Source organism: Cinclus cinclus, chromosome 1 (assembly GCF_963662255.1).
Source record: "Cinclus cinclus chromosome 1, bCinCin1.1, whole genome shotgun sequence".
In the NCBI taxonomy this organism is placed as follows: Eukaryota; Metazoa; Chordata; class Aves; order Passeriformes; family Cinclidae; genus Cinclus; species Cinclus cinclus.
This window is the reverse complement of record NC_085046.1, coordinates 30984380-31004363: the sequence shown is the minus strand read 5'-3', so window position 1 is coordinate 31004363 and position 19984 is coordinate 30984380. Positions and strand designations below refer to the sequence as shown.

Here is a 19984-nt window from a genome sequence, read left to right as displayed (position 1 = left end):
AGCACTCCATACTGCTGGTGATTTATTTTAAAGGCCATACTTTCAACTGCAGATGGAAATTTTAGACTCCTGATAAAATTACACATTCCTATTTTGTGGTGAGCAGTAAAGCATGTGAACCTCTGCATTTCCAACACATATGTTGATAACTAGTATTAATAGGCTGAACTGAGAGCAAAAAGAAGGAGAGTCAACACTGAAGAAATATATTATCAGGAATGCTATTATAATCTTGAGATTCAACATTGTACCTTGTAAGATGTTGGAATGAACTTCTGTATCAATTGAGTTGTTCAATTTACCTAGAGTCTCAAAGCCTTTAGAAATCTAAAGTTCTAAGAGATGGCTCTTTAACCTTTACTGTATTACAAATAGGTCTGATTCTCAACATCCACATCCATTAAATGCTTGAATGAGCTCAGTATTTATTGTTCTTTCATCTCATTAAAACAGCTAAAAGGTTAGGAAAAGGCATAATGTAAAGAAAGGTCAAGTGGTAATCATGGTGCGAAATGCTGTTACACGTGTAAGTATAATAATTCTTTAGACTTTGTGCTCCCTGGGGAAGAAGTTGTTCAAAACTGTTCACCTAAAAAGGTTTATTTTGTGTTAAATATAGCTCAACATCAGTAAATAGGAGAATTAGACTGACCTTTAGCTCCTGTGCATCTGCAATGGCATTTTCTTGGCTCAGTTTCTCAGTCTGAAACCCTATCTGAGCAATCAAAGCTTCAGTATCTTGATTTTTCTGTTGCTGGCCTGCCTCTTGAGTAGCAAGTTTGGATTTTAGATCTTCTACCTACCAGTCAAAAAGTACTGCATTATGCAGGTCATTAGGCATGGTTCTGAGACCCAAAAGCTGAACTGAAAATGAAATTCATGTTTTGTGGGTCTCTGAGAAGCATTGTCTTCATTTTTTTCTTTTTTTTTTTTTTCTCTCTGTACCTGACAGAATTTTGTTGACATAAATAATTTATCAGTGGCAGCCGAAGTGGACCCACCACAGACCCCACAGCTGGCCTGAGATGTTCAGATGGGTGTCCTGCTGCTGAGGCTGGGGCTGCAATCAGGGGTCTCAGCAGGGCCAAAGACGCGCGGCTGCTGCACGTGGCAAGGACGCAAACGGAAAAGATGTCATGAAAAATGCTTGGTGTTCACTCCGAGCAGAAAATTCCAGCAGAGCTCTGCTGAAAGGTTGAGGCACACTCAAAGGCTGCTGTACAAAAACTACCTGTTTGCTGAAATAGCAATTCACTGCCTGCCAGTTGAGAAACTCGTATAAAAATATCCAGCAACAATACCTTTTTATATATAAAGGAATAGTTTCAAATAACTGGGAGTTTGGCATGGTTTGGGGTTTTTTGTTTTTCTGCTAAGCTAACCTAACAATCATTTTGTCTGGCAGCTAATCAAGATATACTTTAACCAGAGGGGTCTTGTTAATCTGATCTGGATAGGGTTGATAAAACAAAGTGGAAGACAAATATTAGAGGGGTTAATCTTTAATTACACAGAAGGTCTTGAGGGCTCTCCTGATTTGGTGGGCTCCTGAAATCTTGCAAAACCTTCTGAATTTACCAAATTTGACCATTTGATTTGACAAAGCTGTAATACTGCATTTTAACAGATGACTGTAGAGATCCCAAATCTCTCCAGTCACTTTATTTTTTTTTTTTTTATTTAAGAAAAATGTTAAGCAGTGCTTCATTTGATATTCTTCTGTAAAGCTCCAGAGTGCAGGGTGAAAATGGTTCAGTGTTGTGCTCAAAAGTGCCTGGCTAGATAGTGCCTGGAGCTGCAGGTCTGTCAGCCAGCACAGCATGCAGCACATGAAATTGTCCAATTACCATTTTGGTCTTCATGAAATTAGAAATCAGAGAAAAAGAGCACTTTAATAATTTACTAGCAGGGGCTACTTAATTAAAAACAGACTTTGAAAACTTGGCCTCTCTCTTCTGTTGACCAATTTTTTTAAGGTCTTCAGCTGTCAAAGTGGGAATAAGCCAGCCAGCTCCCATTCTAACCTCATGCAGCAGCATCAAGACAAAATGCTATGCAAAGACTGCAGCTGAGCACTTCATCTGCATAAAAGCATGATGAATTTTAGTTTTTAATAAAGAAATCGCTGGATTATGGTTTGTCTTCAGCATTTGCAAAGGGGGTTAGGGAACAGTGTGTGGGTGGGATGGGGTGAAGGCTTCCAAGCAGTTTCTTTTCCTTTCTGTCTTTGTGGGCTGATCAAGCACCAGTAAACTGTGAGCAGAAGCATTGACTGGGGACTAAGTGGCACTGGCCTCACAAGCAGGTGAAAACACCTCATGGAAAGGCTTCACATGCTTTCCTCCTGCTTTCATTACCTCTTAGCTGGTCACTGGCCATGCACAAAATCCACATGTATGGAGCTGCCTCTCCTCTCTCCCTGCATTTAGCTTTTACTGTGCCACTTGCTTCCCTTCCACCATTTTACAGTAGCCCCACTTCATACACTCTGCCTCCCTCCCTCCCTCCCTCCAGACTTTGTCTTTGCTTAAATGGATTGTCCCCTCTTTCCAAAGGCAGCTAAAGAGCTCAAAGAGCTTTTACGTAAAAAAACCAAAACAAAAACAAAAAAAATGCCAAACCCCAGTTTCAAAAATCAGGTAGTTTCAATGAAACACAAAAATGCCACTCCACAAATAATCAGTCTAATGAAAAGGTGATGGTGATTTGCAATAAAACAAAGATTATTTATAAAGAATGAAAGAAAAGGTTGTCACTTATACAGTTTACCTGGAACTACATGCCATTTATCAAGTGCTTCATGTGTCATGACAACTCTTGCCTTCTTTTTTTTTTTTTCCTTTTCTTTTCTTGTCTAGGATGATATTATAAAGCATGATTTGCTCCAGAAAACTATTTGGAGTGGTGTAATTGTACTGCCTCTTGTTACGGTTGTACTTGGCACTCAGGACATTCACACTGGTGAGGGCAGAAGCCATGAAATCCCCATAAACCATTGATTCCTGCATGAGTGGCTCATGCACAAAACCCTGCTTCAATCTACCCTAAATGATGTCAGCATGCAAAGAACACTAAAGCAAAATGAGCCTTCTCCAAATGTTTTGCATATAAATTAATTAATTTTGCACTGGCATTCATCAAGCCTTCATCACCATGGAATCTCAGTGCTTCAATATACTTTAATATTTTTTTAATAAACATTCCTAAAAGCTCAGAAAAGAGATTAAACCAGTTCACTATACTGCTATATGCAGAGTTAATATTCTATGGGTTATCTATTTCACCTCTGGAACTCCTGTCAAACAGAAATCCTCTCAAGGTTAAAGAAACACAGTAGAGTGGTTGCTCTAATCACACTGGTCCTCACACACTTCATATATCACCAAATTCTTGTTTGGAGTGAAGTGCATTTTGGCCACCAACTCCAGTTTGAACAGAACTGGATGCCACAATTTAGATTTCCAAAGTAGTACCTTCCCTGCTTATCTGTGCTTCTGAAAGATAGACTATCAAAATCACAAGGGCAGGATTTAGACCACTGTGGAGTGCTCCCAAAAGCTGAGCCTCTAGACACTATAAAATGTCAGGAAAACAACATTTCTCTGTAAAATTTACCTTCTATCAGCTTCAACGGGTATGAACCAGAAAAGAAGCTATGACTTCATGGAGTTCAGATTCACTCCAAGCTGTGGCAATGGAGGCTCTTCCCAATGTGCCAGCCAGGCATCAAAACCACCAGCTATAACTCCAGCTGCAAGCAAATCTCAGCACACTGCAGAAGGGACCCCAGAGCACTGTTGTGGCCCTGTGTTGGGTCCCACACAGCACCACTCTCTCATCACAGAGACCAAAATGCAGCTGTGGACTGGAAAATTCACTTCACATACTACATGAAAATCAAAACAGGCCAGGCACATTTAAAACAGTTTGTCATTAAGTCATGTTTTTCTGAGCAAAATGCAGAGATAAAACGTCTGTCTTTATTTACGTCTGACAGCAAGAAGAGGTGTTCAGGAGCAAAGTTCAAAGGCCCTTTTTCTAAATTTGTTGAAAACTGAATCAGCAAATACAAGATACCACTCCAGTCCTTTGAATTAGCTTTCCTAGGAGGAACAAGAAATAGGAAATCCTCAGAATCAATTCTTGTTCATTTTAAAGGACCCCATCCACATATATTAATAGAATAAATTAATATACATGTCTAAGAAAGAGTACTGTATGGAAAATTAAAACGGAAATACTAAGAAAACCCATTTAACTCCATCATTGTAACTAACTTTCATTTTGTCCTCTATGACTTCTAGCACACTTAAACTTTATCATTTGTGGAGTCACATCTCCCTCATTTTAATGATTATTTATTGCATTCTGTACAAGATGAACCCAGTTCAATTAATCAAGGGAAGCCTAAAAATCAATTAATATGAATTAAATGAGCTACACCAACTCTTAGGAAAGTCACACATAATTTACCAAAGCATTGTCAATAATGCTTAGGGAACTTTGGGAAAATTGCTCATGAGTGGCTGTAGATGCAGTCAAATCTTTTAAGCCTACATCATTAATATTACAATCAGGTTGATGCAGAAAGTCTTGCCATTTTTCTCAGTAAAAAAAAAAAAACCTCATTATTTTCTTGTGCCTTTTCAGAGCTAGTTTAGAAGAATACTTATTTCACCAATGATCAGAAAAACAGAAATAAAAGCAAGAACTAAATAAAGAAAGATTTGCATTTAGGGGAAAGCAGAGGCAAATTGCTTTACAAATAGGAAAAAACAGAACATCATTAGCGGAAGCAAAGTAGCATAAATTCATCCTTTAAAAAATCATTTGTAGAGGCAAGACTAGTCAGCAGGAATAGACATTTTATGCAGATTTGAGCAGCATTTAGCTTCCACTGAAATGCGTTTCAGCCCTTTTCTCCTTTTTTTTTTTTTTTCATTGTTTGCGACACATACGCACCCTGCAGTACAGCTCTTCCCAGTGAAAGACAACCTCCTTACACATGATCCTTATGAGAGGTCTGTACTCAGCAGCCCTGAAAAGCCCTCTAACAACAGTTTCATTTGTAAATCAGTGAGGGACGGAGTGGGTTCCGCTAGAGCTGGAAGTGGCCCGAGACAACTCGTCTCAATGGGGCAAAATAACTATTGTTATGGAGCTTAACAAAATGGCACAGCATGGGAGACACGCCGAGCCAGAGAGCAGCTGGTTGTAATTCACACTGGTTTTCAGAAAACACTAATCGTTCCCGAACAGACCTCTTTGAGGATTGGTCTTCCCTGCATTTTCAATTTGTCACTTTCTCTTATGATAAGGTCAGCGGTGACAGCACTTCCTGACATTAACAGCTGTGGCTTTTAAAAGGGTCATTGTGGAACTACTAATTGCAGTAATTTCATTAGCATAAATTATTTATTCTGCCATTCATTTATCTCCAGGATTATTTTTTTTTTTTAATACTACATTGTACTTTTCAATATATGCCCGTTCAGGGTTGTAGGCAAAGGAAATTATTATTGCTAATTTAGTCATCTTTGTGGGGGAAAAAAAAACAAACAAAAAAGAGTTGATACAGTAACAAAATCTGATTTAATAGCAGTTCACTAGGAAACATAAAGTAGCTTGAAGCCAATAATGAATATTAAGCTGGTACAAATCAAAACCATTAGTGCTAAAGACAACTGAGCATGAAACTTATATATATTTTGAAAGAAAATATGAGGGTGAACTAAGTTCATTCTTATACCATCTCTCTACTCTAGGCTTTGGGTGATTGACTTTAAATATGAAAAAGAAAACAACCCCAAGGCAAGTAGCGAGTAGTTTATACAGGAATTTTGCCTGCATCCTCCCTCTGTCTTTTCTCAGGGTGGAAAATATTCATTACTCTCAAATATATAAATCTTAACTCTTTGCAATTAGGTTGAGCTAGCTGAAACATGCCAAGCAAAGATCAGAAAAGACCAGTATCACTGAAAATTAACACATGTTGCAGGCAATTATCAAAACTGAGAAAAAAAGCCAAGTCAGTGTTTGCTAGAAGGAAAAGGTAACTGGGAAGCACGAGTGGGTGGACAAGGGGAGTTCAAGGAGAAAAAGCAAAATATTACCCCAGGTGGCTTCTTTGCCACCCTGAACGTTGTAAAATACCTTGGAGTATGATGAACTAAGAGCATAATGAATTTATCCTCAGTATGCTGCTGTTTGGTACTAAGCAGCAGAAAAGGAGCATAGCAGACAGCAACAATAAAATACTTTAAGATCAAAGAGATGTACATGGTTGCTATTTTCAAAGAGGTGAATTGAAGAATCCTGATCCTTTTATTCTGCACAGAATGATGTGTGACACCAGATGTAAGTAAGGAAGAGGGGTGGGGGGGGGGGCTTGTCATGCTGAATTTGGACAGAGATTATTTTAAAATACTGTAGATCGTGTCTTACATCAAACGAGGTATAAAAGCACCGTTGTAAGTTCATGAAGCTCAGTACATGGATTTCAGAACTGCTATACCCTGTTCTTTTCCTGTGCTCTTTTAAAAGGAGGTTTAGCAATTTCAGTACTGAAACAGAAGAGGGCTCTTTTCCTCTTTCCCTCTCTCCCAAGAAATCAAAGACATCAGAATTGATTACATTTCCGATTCTTTTCATTTCCCTTCAAATAACTCTGAACTCACTGTTTCTTGTCCTTAACACACACACTGGCCAATGTCCTTCCAGGTGAAAAGGATCTTGCAATGCCTGCTTCCAACAGGAACCACGATCAGGGGGGATCACTGTTCTTTCTGTTCAGATGCTTTCACACAGGGTAAAATGGATGTTCACAGCAGCGCCCTTCATAGAACATAGTGACCAGGCAGCTCACCATCACCCTGCTGAGCTCAACCTGACCCACTTCTTTCCCCTGGATGAACTGCATCTTCCAAAGGGTAATTGTTTTTTGAAAACAAAGAGATAGAGAAAAGAAATCCCCAAACTAAATCCCCCAAAACTTCCTTCTCAGTTTCCACAATCACTGGGAGCATTTTATGGTTTTCCTTCACCATCTAAACTCAGAAATTTTCCATTTTTATTAAAGCAATATAAATATGATGCCATATTAGTATTGAACTTTTAAGAGAAAAAAATCATTATCTTAACTTCAAGATACACTAGCTAAAATTAATCTGTAATATTGTTATACAGCATCAAACAAAAAATTCTTTATCAGCTACTACTGCTCAACTTTTTGAAAGCATGAAAAAGACAATTAGGGGCTAAGTGTCAATTATGCCAAAACAATCACTCAGTAGCAGACCTCACACTGCTGATCAATGCCAAGGAACAGCACAGACATAGGTGAGCACTCACTAACAAGATTTCTGTGCTAAGAACGAACAAAGGACTTTCCTGATCTAAAATGGAGCAAGCAAAATGACACATTAACACACCAGCCCTAGAGAGAAGACACCACCTCCTATAAATCTTCGATGGTGGGGAATGCCAGGCTCTAAGATTCCCTCTTCTTCAGGGTGGTCCTTTTCCACTCAGCCCCTCTCATCCTTTTGATATCCTAATACATCCCTGCAATTGTCCTGTTGCCCCTCCCTTTACTAACTTGGTTATTCTCACTTGACTTCCCTTTTACTCCTCCTCAGACCCTTTGCTTTACACCTCTCCTACCATTCTGCTTCAGTTTTGTTTTTCCTTCCTGTCTCCCCTTCTCTCCCCACCCGTAACACTGACATAGCTTCTCTGTTTATTTCACTGCCTCTGCTCTGAGTACCTTTTCCTCGTCACTTTAAAACCTTTCCCCTGCCTCATCCTATTATTTCCTGCATTCTGCTCCTTGTTTTTTTGGTCTTCCCATCGGCTGCACATGACTCATGCACCCAGTACTGCTTTACGTACATTGATGACACAGACACCTTAATTCCCTGTCAATAAAGTGTCATGTTATTTTGCTAGTTGACATTTATTTCACTTGCTGGGAATCAAACAAGAAAAATACTTAACAGGAGCAGTGAACACCAATGTGAAAAAAGAAACTCATTAACAGTTGCTAAGATCAGATACATCTTTATTAATTATCTAAAAGGAAAAGAATTATTGAGGAACATAATGCTTAAATTAAATTAAAATCTCTCCATCAAATAACTATCCTGATGACACTGTAAGTCTGCTCAAATGAAGCAGGGGCAGCTGATGGAGCACACAAATGCCAGGTTCATTCGCAGCCATCTCTCTCCCCCCACCCCCGCAGTCCTACAGGAGGCATCCGTGTGCCGCAGGAGCGGCAGCCAGGGAGCCTGGAGCTACCCTGGAGCTACCCTGGAGCTACCCTGGATGGGTACCACAGCCCCGCCAGCCCCGCTCCCAGCACGGCCCTGGGGAGCGGGAGCGCCCGCGGGCTCCCTGGAAGCAGCACCTCACATCCCTCGCCCTCTCCATCACCTGCATTTGGCGACTACCGCTGTATTTCCTGTGGGTTTGAACGGAGGGTAAGCCTGCAAAGGCAGAGCTGCCCGGTGCTACTCTCAACTAAAAGCAGACGGCGCTTCCTTGGGAATTCCTGAAATCTTCAGTCTTACCTCATTAAAAACCCCCATACAAATAAATGGTCCCAAATATAACAGCACTCCAGCATGAATCTTCTTTAATGGCAGTCTCTGGAGGAGAATAAGCATTTTCCAGATCTACAAGAATAACTCCAGCAATCTCACTGCCAGCATGGAAGTTGCTGCATGTTGTCCCATGCTAGGATGGTCGTCTTAGGCAGCTTGCTAAAACTCTTAGAAGAATATGAGAATATTTCTTTCCCCTGAAGAGAAACTCACTAATGCATGTGGTTTGTTTGGATTTTTTTTTCCCTGAAAACAAACACATCACACTCTGCATCAATCAGCAACGAGAATAATTGCCCAGATATTAAAATGCTAAATGCATTTGCCATGTGGTGCTAATGGACTGCCTTTCCAACAGAAATTTCTGCTTGTCTAATTGCTGAATAGATGGAGAACTCTTTGGTTCACCTGGATTGTGCACAGCAATGTTTCAGCCTTACTTGCTACACCTCTAGTGGATATATTTAACTGCATTGGAAAGGGTCAAATAGACTTTGTATCTATAAGATCCGAAAAAGTCTTGAATTGAAGGATTCTGCAAAGACAGTGTTATCAATTAGGTGCTTCTCTTTCCCTCACTTCTCTGCCTGTACTAGACAGCTCTCTGAAATCTCCTGAAGCAATCAGGCAGTGACATACCATTAAAATTCAACTTTTAGCAGGGGTGAACTTGAACAACACCAAAGACAATAAGTATGCAGCAAAGAGTAGAAAGAGCATCATTTTTCCCCAGCTTATTCAGTTATCAATCTTAAAGTGATCTTCATTGCTTTCCTAGGAAACAGAGGAGCTTGAAACTGTACCTCGACCCCCTCAGTTTCCTCAATGAACCTCCTGCTGCTGGAGGGAAGGGCTTCCCATGGCCACTCATGAAGCCATTCATTACCAGGGCAGTTAACTATGGCTGGGAAGTTCCTAGCTCATGCTCACAGCATGGCACTGACGGGACAGAAACATGGGACAATCTGCAGAGAGGAGGGAGGGAACAGCAAGAGAAAGGAATCACAGGGCAAGTTGAAGTCAACAAAGAGAGGCGTGCAATGAACCATGGTCCAGCACCAGCCAGCACACAGCTGAGGCTCCAAGCCAGATTTGGCAGCTAATAAACCTTTTCAGCAACCTTGGGCAAATTTGCTCACTTTCCCTTGTACAAACATGGCATTTTGCAGCTTCCTTCTACTCTCTCCACATTGGCATCAGTTACTCAGTTTATAACTATGGAAGGTAAGGCAGGCACAGGGACGGGCTGGCATGCAGACAGCCAGAAGGTGCACATTCATCTGGTCATGGTGACAGAAGCCCTGTTAGTGGGTTTCTAAATTTATTCAAGCCTCTGTATGTGCAGTGCTACCCCTCCAATAGAGCAGGAAGAAAAGGAGATTTGGATCTTAGCTTGCATGGGAATTTTAAGGGATCATTCATAATAAAAGCGAAAACATGTACAAAAAGGGTTGGCCAAAATGTTCAAAGGAAAATAAAACTGTGACTGGGTTGATATCACCAGGTCTACACAAAACAGCTTGGGGAAGGGTTATTCTAGTCCTCAGCTGATTCTGTGAACCTACTTACTGCAGTTAGCACATGCTTTGGTCATTACATATGCTCTTGGTTAATTGGTAAAATGACAGAGATCAGGCTGTTAGGAATGTAGTCTCTCCTCTGTGCTTCTTACTTTTATTGTACAGGGCCTCTCAAACCATATGTCACTGGTGTTGTCAATACCAGTAGGAAACATCCAAAAGGTTTCAGAGGAGTTTATAGCTTGTCCAGCAGCCACAAGAGCCAGGGCAGGGCTCAGTCAGGCATGCCAGGGAAGTGAAAAGTTCATTCTTCCTTTAGGCTAATTGGGAATTGACATTCCTACAAGAGAAAACTGGATTTAAAAGGAAGAGCAGAAAACTGAAAGAAAAGAAGTAAAAAAGAAGAAATGAGAGAGGAAGAAGTTGACCTGGCTCAATACTTCACTGAGTTTTAAAGCAGTCAGATAGAGGAGATAAAGTGATGAGGAGATAGTAACAATGGAAAATGGTTCAGTGGTATCTGGAAAGAAAATAGAAGATAGAAAAAAAATTGCCACTACCTCATAGTTTCTAAAAATACATCTCTGCACTAGAAAACAGAAGACAGGAATTTATGTAAACAACCTAGATAGTAGAACCAAGTCAAAAAAAGAATACCCAGGAATGTTACAAAGATGGGCCAACCAGCAAGTTGGCTTAAGGTACAGAAGAAATAATCTACTCTGAATGTTTGAAGATGTAAATGGCAGAAATACTCATGGAGTTCCACCTAAGTGGTGAAAATTATACTGAAACTGTACAAGGACACAGAAAGATCTTGGAATTTACTGCTGATGATAAAGATGCATACACACAGAAGAAATGAGATACAAGAATAACTGGCTTCTACCACACAACTCTGAATCAGAGAAGAAGAAAAAATGAAGGTGAAGAATCTGCTAGGTCTGTTTCATGACTCTTGAACATCATTGAGTTTTCTGAATTTGGTTCTTGGTTACACTGTGTATCCTTCAGTTAGATGTTTCTCCCTCATGTAATCTCATTTTCTGAAAAAATTCTGTGTTCAGGTGATGCAACAGCCAGAACTGCGCTCACTTTGCCACTGTGGTCCCGTGCCTGGAGTGGGTCACACCCCGGGAACAGGAGGCCTTAGATGTGGCTGGAGCTGTGGCTCCATTGCCTTTTGGACGTCAGATTGCATTCCAAGGAGGCGAAGAGGAGGGGGAGGTCTTTTGCATAGGATAAAAAGGATTTAATACTTTGGGGGGCAAAAGACAAAAGTGGCGAAGGTGCAGTAACTTAAATATGGGGGAGGTTTAAGGGGAAGGTACAAATTCTTAGCAAATTGGAGAAATTCTGGGGAAGGGTAAAGGGTAGGGTTCACAAAGGCATTGTCCAATGAGGGAGGTAGGGGGGAAAACTGGGTCACATGAATTAAGGAGACCGACAGTTTTAGGGGATTTCCAAAAGGGAATTCCAAGCAGGGGGCTGGCACAAAGCAGGATTGACAGGTAATTCAGGATAGATTGACAAGGTGGGAGGGAGGGTGTAATTTTGGACTAAACCATTAACTTGGGCAATAACAGAACATACCCTTAACAAGAAACACACTGCAACACTCACTCACTTGTAATCCCAAGACTAGCTGTGAGCCATGTTGAAGCCTGGGGAACCTAGTTTTCCTTATTCCTCTAGGGGCCACCTTCTCAGACCTGCCCACCATCCCTGCTATGGTAGCAGCAGCAGTGGAGAGCCTGGAGAGATCTGTCCCTGTCCCCTCACAAGTGCCCTTGCTATCGCAGTGGTGCCAAACTGAATCTATCACACCTCCAAAGCTGCAAACCACACACAGACTTGACTGAGGTTTCACCTTCTGCACCCTCCTATGCTCCTCACATTGATCATATTTGGGACTTAACTCTCTAAGTACTGGACTGCAAATCAAAGTCTTGGGCTGTTTGCCAGGAAAAAATAAATCGTAATGTTTTCTTTAGTCTAAGTAGTATTTTAATCTCCCAAAATACCGAAAAACTGTCTGTATGGGATGATTACTATATCTATCAATCTTACATTGAACTTTAGGGGAGAAGATGCTTTCCCTAACCAATGTAATTTGTTAGGAGTGATACAGAAGAATTACTTGTGTATATAAGAGGCTGCATTAGTTTATATGAACTGCTGATCCCTGAGAAGGCAATACTGGGCTTTTAGGATTGCTTACTTTAAGCTTTACTCTAGCATTAAGATCCTAGATTTACTAAGTGGTACCCAGAACTCCTCCTTGCCCTTTGGCAGATGTAGTCAAATGAGTAAGTACAATTTTACAAGTACAGGCTTGCAAAGTAGTAGGTAGCAATTGAATTAAACTGCTACAAAGGCCAAAAAGAGAGAAAGTAGATGATTTCTGCAAAATTGAATTCTAGAAACCTTACAGGAAATGAAATGATCAAATCCAATGAAAATGTAGTGATAGGTAAAATGAGTTACTTACATAAAAACTTTGTAGATTATTGTGATAGGATGAAGTATAAAAGAATTTAATTTAATAAATTACTTCTTGGAATATCTGTTCCTAGAGCTCAAACTGTGACATACTATTCATAATTTTCATTATTTTTCCTTAAAACACATAGCTAGGAGATTTTTGCTATACTATATTGTTAGGCAGGATATTCCACCACAGCCCTGGTGGATTAGATCACTATCTAGATCTATTAGATCACTATTAGATCACTGATTAAATCACTATCTATTTGTTAATTACTTTTTGTGAACAAAAATATAGGATATAGAATATACTTGAAAAGGTAGTCATAAGAAGAACATAACCAGATCCTGTCCACAGCATAACCCTTCTTTTTCCCTTAGCTTTAGTGAAGTTTGGTAATTTCACACCAGGCATAGATTTGAAATGGCATGTTTTCAGGGTTCATTTGCATTCTCCCCAGTGAATTCCCTATACTACAAAGGACCTTGTGCACTGCTTGCTTTGCACACAGAATAATGAAGATGCCATGTGATCAGCTAGCAAGAGAGCTGTGAGGAAAATTGAGTAATTGTTAATGACTACATTTTAAACAATCTTTGCATAAGCAAGAAGGTCTTATTTTGAAAACATTTATCTTTTGTCTAAGCCATACATTACAGTTTAATTTGACAGAGGGAAAAAGCCCAAAGAACAGGAAATTCTCCATGTAAAAAAAATGGAGAATGTCTCGCAAGACATTCCAGAATATAAATATCACAGTGAAGGTATTTCGTTAGAAACAGAAAAATTTACTAAGGTCTTGAAGATAGACACGTCCCTTTTTTGGAGGATTTTTGAGATTTAAACATACACAATGGAGTAATGAAGACAATTATTGCAAAAAAAAAGAATTGTTATCTTGTGAAATCGGTATCAACTTCCACATAGCATTCACTGCTGCTGAGAACACAACCCCTCTGTTTGCTCAAGTGCCCATTTGAGCCTCACACACGTCACCCTCCCTACAGACGTGCAGATATTTTTTGGCTCAACCTCCTCCTGCTCATCTCAAATATGCAAGCCCTCTAGGTTCACTAAGTGCTTCAAACAGAGCAAGACTGAAAATTAAAGAGCACCTTGTCACATCCTTGGCCACAGGTCTGACGGGGCCCATCTTATCTAAGTGTTAGTGCTTGCTCATGGTTTCTCCCATATGAAACTAAGCAGTGCTGTGCCAGGAGTGAGGAGCTGCACAGACCAGGAATTAGTCCTGACCAGCTCAATGCCAGCACCATCATTTGGTGAGCAGAGCATGGAAAAAGCTAAGCCGTATGGAAACCAGCCTTTTGATGCTACTAGCCCTCAGGACCACAACATGCCCTTCATAATTCACTAATACAGATGTATCCTTAAAAGTCAGCTGAATGCTCAAGAAGATATGGCTGACATCCAAATCAGAAAAGCCTGGAGCTTTTCATACAGAAACAGGAACTCTGTAAGAGCCTGCCAAAGGAAGAAACTGATGTTTTCTGTGCTACAAAACTTAGAAATCCTTGATAGCTACCCCCTATTGTATCAAACAAAACAAACAACAAAAAATAAACCCAAACGAAATTCCAAAACAAATCTGGGGTCAAGTGCTAGTTTAACATAGAACCATAAACCCTAAAAACATAGTTCTTTTTGCCTGGGATTAAGCACTCAAGCAGATAGATGTGTATTTATGCCCTCTAAGGAAAAACCATGAGAGCTGGCCAAAATTGAGCTCTGATGGGGCTTCACAAGTTTCTCTCAGATTCACAGAAAAAAATACATATTCTGTCAGTAGCAAGACAAACCACGAGGAAAAGGCTAACGTGACCTAATGAAAGAAGATTTAGAAATTAAACACAGTAATTTAAAAGAAATCATGAAAATATGGACAAGATTGCTTATGGCAATGCAAGACACCCACTCTGCTTATGTTTGACTTTAATTCTGGTTGAAGCATGAAATTACTGTACTACTAAATTCCACAGAAAATGGGGATCCAGCTAAATCCTGACAGGACTATAGAAAGAAGAGACTATTATAATGATGTGATGGCTAAAGTAGTCATGACAAGTTGGAAGGAAATTGTAGAAATACTGGAAAATTTAGTTCTTAATGCTGGGACTTCACAACAGCCACTTGAGGGACTGTAAACTTAACATGAGGAAAATACACCATGAAGAAACTTCCTCAAGGATGGAGGAGCAAGTATTTGAAGCACCCATCACCAGCTCGTGAAGAAAACTGGCTACACATGGACTGAATAACACAGATTCAGTTAAAATGAAAAATCATTTAATATGTCTGACTTTGTAATGTACAGTAGTGTTTAAGAGCACTGAGGAGACTGAAGTGAGAAGCTGGAAAACATGCAAAGTTTGAAATGCTGCGAAAAGTACACTTAATGGAAATAGTTAATTTGAGGGTATGCTTGTGTAGGGCATGAGGGCTGTGGGGCATTTAGGCACAGTGTTCACATCTTTGGGGGAAAAGCTGAAGGGTTACCATGACAAGTATAGTACAGTAAAGTAAAGTAAAATCAGATGGAGCTCCAGAGACAGCAAAGACTGACTGATCTCATCATATTTATGCTTTTGAGAAATAATTGCTTCTTCTGGCCTTTACTTTTCCAAGAAACTTGGGTGATATGCTGAGTACTTAAGAGTGATTACTGCACTGAGATTTGGGATATTGAAAAAATTCTGGAACCCAAGTAAATCACAGAGCTTCAGAATCTTATGTGTGCTTTAGAGCCATCAGCACTTAACATTCACAGTGTTAATCAACTTTGTTTGCTTGAGCATCATTCTTCCTTTATAATTGATTTCATTATTCATTATGAAAGTTTTTGAAATTCTCAGGTGCTTATCTGTCCTCAGATACCCTTCAGTTGTGGTCCCATATTTTATAATGGTGCAACCCATTGTCTTCACCTGACATCCTTTCAACTCAAATTTGCACCTACACATACTGTGTGTTCTCAGTACATTGACAGCAGAATTGTTTGCAACGTCCAGATTGAAAACAAGCAAAGCAAAACCAACACAAAACTAAAGAGATTCAAACAACAGAACAGCGTAGTTCTGGTTCCTGAGCTACAGATTCCTCAGCATAAACAGAACTGCAGGATGTAAGATTATAAGTGAGCTCAAGGGAAAATGTGGCTTTATGTAGGATGTTGATTTTTCTAAAATGAAATGGAAAAATGAGACTATATCACTTCACTAAGCTTTAACATTATGAAAATGTCTAAATTCACCCTTTTGTTCTTTTTCCACATTATATTAGTCTCTTATTTTCCAAATCTAGGGAAATGAGGAGGTGATAGGTCCCCCTGCACTAACTAAAAGTTCAGATAGATATCTACCAGTGTGTTAACTCATAAAATGTATGTGTCCTTCAGTACTATAATGTCACTACTTTGCTTCCCTGCAACATGAATAGGTATCTCCTGTTCTTGCCTCCAGAAGTGCTCATTTGCACAGCAGGAGACTTGTGAAATTGTTGCAAGGTAAAATGAGTTTGAAAGCTGGCTTTCAAAAAGCCCTTAAAAGGAAAAGAAAAAAAAAAAAAAAGGAACAGAAAGCAAAAGAAAAGAAGAAATTACTGTGGGAATAAGGAAAACATAAAGGGCAAAAATGTGAAAGGAGAAAATGAAGAGAGATATTAGAAATAATTTTCCCCTTCCTTTCTTAAAGGAAATACAAAAGCAATAGTAATGAATCAGAGACAAATAGCACTTTCTGAAAGAAAAATGCAGAAGGCAAGCACCACTATTGACCATGTCACTGAAGTCTGTAAAACTGAAAATGATACAGAGTATGTCACACTGCATTGTATACAAGTCTCCATTGGCCTTTAAGTTGCAGAATAAATTTGTGGACTGAAGAAGAAATGACAACAAAATTTGAGTTAGGAGGTAACTTCAGCAAAACAGGAGAGGAGAGGAGAGGAGAGGAGAGGAGAGGAGAGGAGAGGAGAGGAGAGGAGAGGAGAGGAGAGGAGAGGAGAGGAGAGGAGAGGAGAGGAGAGGAGAGGAGAGGAGAGGAGAGGAGAGGAGAGGAGAGGAGAGGAGAGGAGAGGAGAGGAGAGGAGAGGAGAGGAGAGGAGAGGAGAGGAGAGGAGAGGAGAGGAGAGGAGAGGAGAGGAGAGGAGAGGAGAGGAGAGGAGAGGAGAGGAGAGGAGAGGAGAGGAGAGGAGAGGAGAGGAGAGGAGAGGAGAGGAGAGGAGAGGAGAGTGCCATGTTATAAAGTGTAAGAACTTGGTAAAAGCTCATAGTCAAATCAGAATGCTCTTTAGACCAGTGGTGGTTAAACACCACAGAAAACTGAGAAACAGAGCCTGCATAGAGGATTGCTGTGGAATAATCTGCTAGGAAGGCTCTTCTAATCCCCAGTCAAGCAGATTTTAATACAAAAAGTATGAGGCATATATCCCTTTCAAAACATTCTCTTTCTTAAGGGTTAATGGTCTTCAGACTTCTCATTTTCTTGTCAGTTAGACAGGTATTTCAGATGATGTGTGAATTGAAGCCTACATAACCTGAAACTTCCTAAAGATGCCACTGCAAAACCAGTTTTCCCAGCTACTGCTTTCCAGCTTTCAGGAGAGAACTACATTTTCCCTCCAAAACAGTGTCTCTAAAACAGAGGTTAGGAGAGACACTTACTGCAATTATGGTATCATATCATGTGTATCGCTGAACAGTTTTAAATCTCTAAACACCCACATGGATACTTTAATTTTTCCAGTTTTATATGGCATAGAAAAAGTAGAAAGAATTAACATTTTCTGTGAAACTTCAATCATTTGTGCAAAAGTTTAAGAGTTGAGTACACATAGAGAATTTCTAGGTGTATAATTGGGAAGAGTATTTACAATGGCATTAACAGCACCACAAACTCCTCATGAGCACCTTCTCTCTGAAGTGCCTCATTGTGCCCAAGTGTGAAAGTAAGACACAGAGCAGCTATGTGACTTTCCTATGAGCAGGCAGGAAGTCAACAGCCAGATCCAGGAGCAAAACTTGGGGTACATCAAGCCTCCACATAGGCAGGTTAATACAGGGGTAACACAGGAGATTCAGTGCTGCACGTCAGCTTTCAAGAGAAGTATGCCAACATATGCTGGATTACCAGATAACTGAAGTATGTTGCTGTTTTAATCAGCGCATCACTGTTCCTTGCCCCTGAAATATGCCTTACTTTCTACTGCAGCCACAGTCTCAGGAAACACCTCCGGGAATGTTCTCTGATGTCCACCAGGCCCAGGGCTCAGACTTCTTTTCCAGCTCCTGCAACTGTGACCTTCAATTCTTCATCACAGGACAGATCTAGAACCTCTCCTGTGAAAAGGCAAAGGGGTGGGTAACACATGACAAATAATCTTCTACATGGTATTTAGCCAAATGGTGTTTAAACACATAACCAGAGTTATAGTATGATGCTGCATATATCTAGTAACAAAGCAGTCTCCTCCTGTTCCCTATGTCTTTCTGGGTTTGTTTGGGCTTTTTTTTTTTTTTAAGGCATAGGAAACAATTTTGCTTCAAATTTGCTCTGATGGGAAGTTCACTTATGAATTATGTTCCCCTCAGAATGGTGTTAATTTTTTCACAGGCTGTTGGGAAATTGTTTACTAGTCTGGTTGTGAAAGCAAACATAACTTTAAAAAAATTTTTTCAAGATGCACTAAACTGTCCAGGTGTGCATTTTTCTCCTGTCCTACCCCCACATCCCCACATTCAAGAGTCCAGATTCTCTAATCTTCAAAACATGGCTGCTTCACAAGCTTCATTGCTACATGCTACACTTGTGCAGTCATGGGAACATTGCCTGAAATTAGTGAAATCACACCAAAGCAAACATAGCATTAAGTCAAAGGGACATTCTCATTTCCCCCCACATCAATGCACTTAAACCTTAGCAATTTGTCTCCTCAATGGTTTGACTTTACCAAGTTTGATTTCTTAACCAAGTTTGTCTCAATGCTCAAGTTGGATGGCTTGATATGGCCTCTCTAAAATCTTCCCCTACAAGTACCTGCAAGGGAAATAATCTCTTTAAAGGTCAATGAAAATGCAGATCATTTGTCATAGGAAAAGATCTTTCAAGAAATTTGTTGGTTTAATCATCTGATGCCAACAAGTCATTAATCAGCACAAGAAAGCATTCATCTGGAACTTGGGCATCTGTCAGCAAAAACACTGTGGGCATGTTCTTGGCACACATCTCGATGTACAAACTGGCAAGATCTACCTGTAAGGAAAGGAGGCAATCACTCATACTCTGTTAAAATGTTGGTACAGAAAAAGTGTGAAAAACATGTTTGTGGTGACAACACATTGCTGACTTCTCCTTACTTTTTTCAGTTTATTTACATGCCACTAAATTGATGTATAACATCCAAAGTGAAATGAGGTTTGCCTTTTTTCCCCTATATCAGACGCTGAAGTGTTGACATGACCTAGTGGTAAAGATTGAAGAAATCTCCCCATGAACGTACTAAAAAGGAATATTGCAGCCATGAAAGATCCCATCAAGAACAGCCATTACTATACCAAAAAATGTGTGGGAATGGCATTGAAGAATCAGATCCATTTTAAATTCTGTTGTTTCTGAAAGACTTTCTTTTTCTTTTTTTCGTTAGTGAATTTATTTAGGAAAGCTTAACAAAACAGAAGTGTGCACTGTTGCCCTGAGGGAGACATGGTGTGGGACCACATGATATAAACATGGAATGTTTTTTGTCTTGGGTTTCCAGAATGAAAACAATCCGCATCAGTTGCATTTGAGTGTGACCACATTTGAAATACAGAATAAGGTCAATGCTGGCTGTTATGACCAAGGTGTCACAAAACCTAGCAAAGCAACTCTTCAGGCTTGTTAACAGAGGCTTAGAAATTTTCCTGCTTGGAAACAGTGGGGAGAAAATGACCACTTAAGTTCACATCTTACACTGCACCTCATTTGACCAGGGAAGGCAGGCACACTGAAGAACACACTGAAGAACACCCTGCCTTTTTCAAAGCAGAACAGCAAAAACCAAAGACTGAGAGAGCCTTGAGCAACACATGCTGTGGTAGTTTGGCCATACACCAAGGTAACATAAGGGGTTTTTGGGGACTGGCATCCACCAAATTTGGCCACAATCAGATCCTTATTCAGCCACATCTAAGATTCAGAAATGCTGCTTGTCCACAAAGAGTGAAGATGAAAATGTTCCCTCCTTTGCTGTTTGCCTCTGCTGAGCCTTACAAGGTCTGTAAACCTGACTGAGCATCTCACTCAATTATATTCCTAATCTTTGCATATGGACAGTTTAGGTGGCTAAAGGACTCATATGCAACAAGGACAAAATTTTTT

The 19984-nt window shown here is 40.0% G+C and overlaps 1 protein-coding gene across 1 annotated transcript in view; it reads right to left on the bottom strand.

Annotated features, from left to right (window-relative positions):
• Nucleotides 1-19984, bottom strand: part of DNAH11 (dynein axonemal heavy chain 11) — an 85002-nt gene that overhangs the window by 29199 nt on the left and 35819 nt on the right. Inside the window, 1 exon segment of the mRNA XM_062501688.1 lies at nucleotides 653-799. Within this exon segment, the coding sequence (XP_062357672.1) occupies nucleotides 653-799 (147 nt within the window).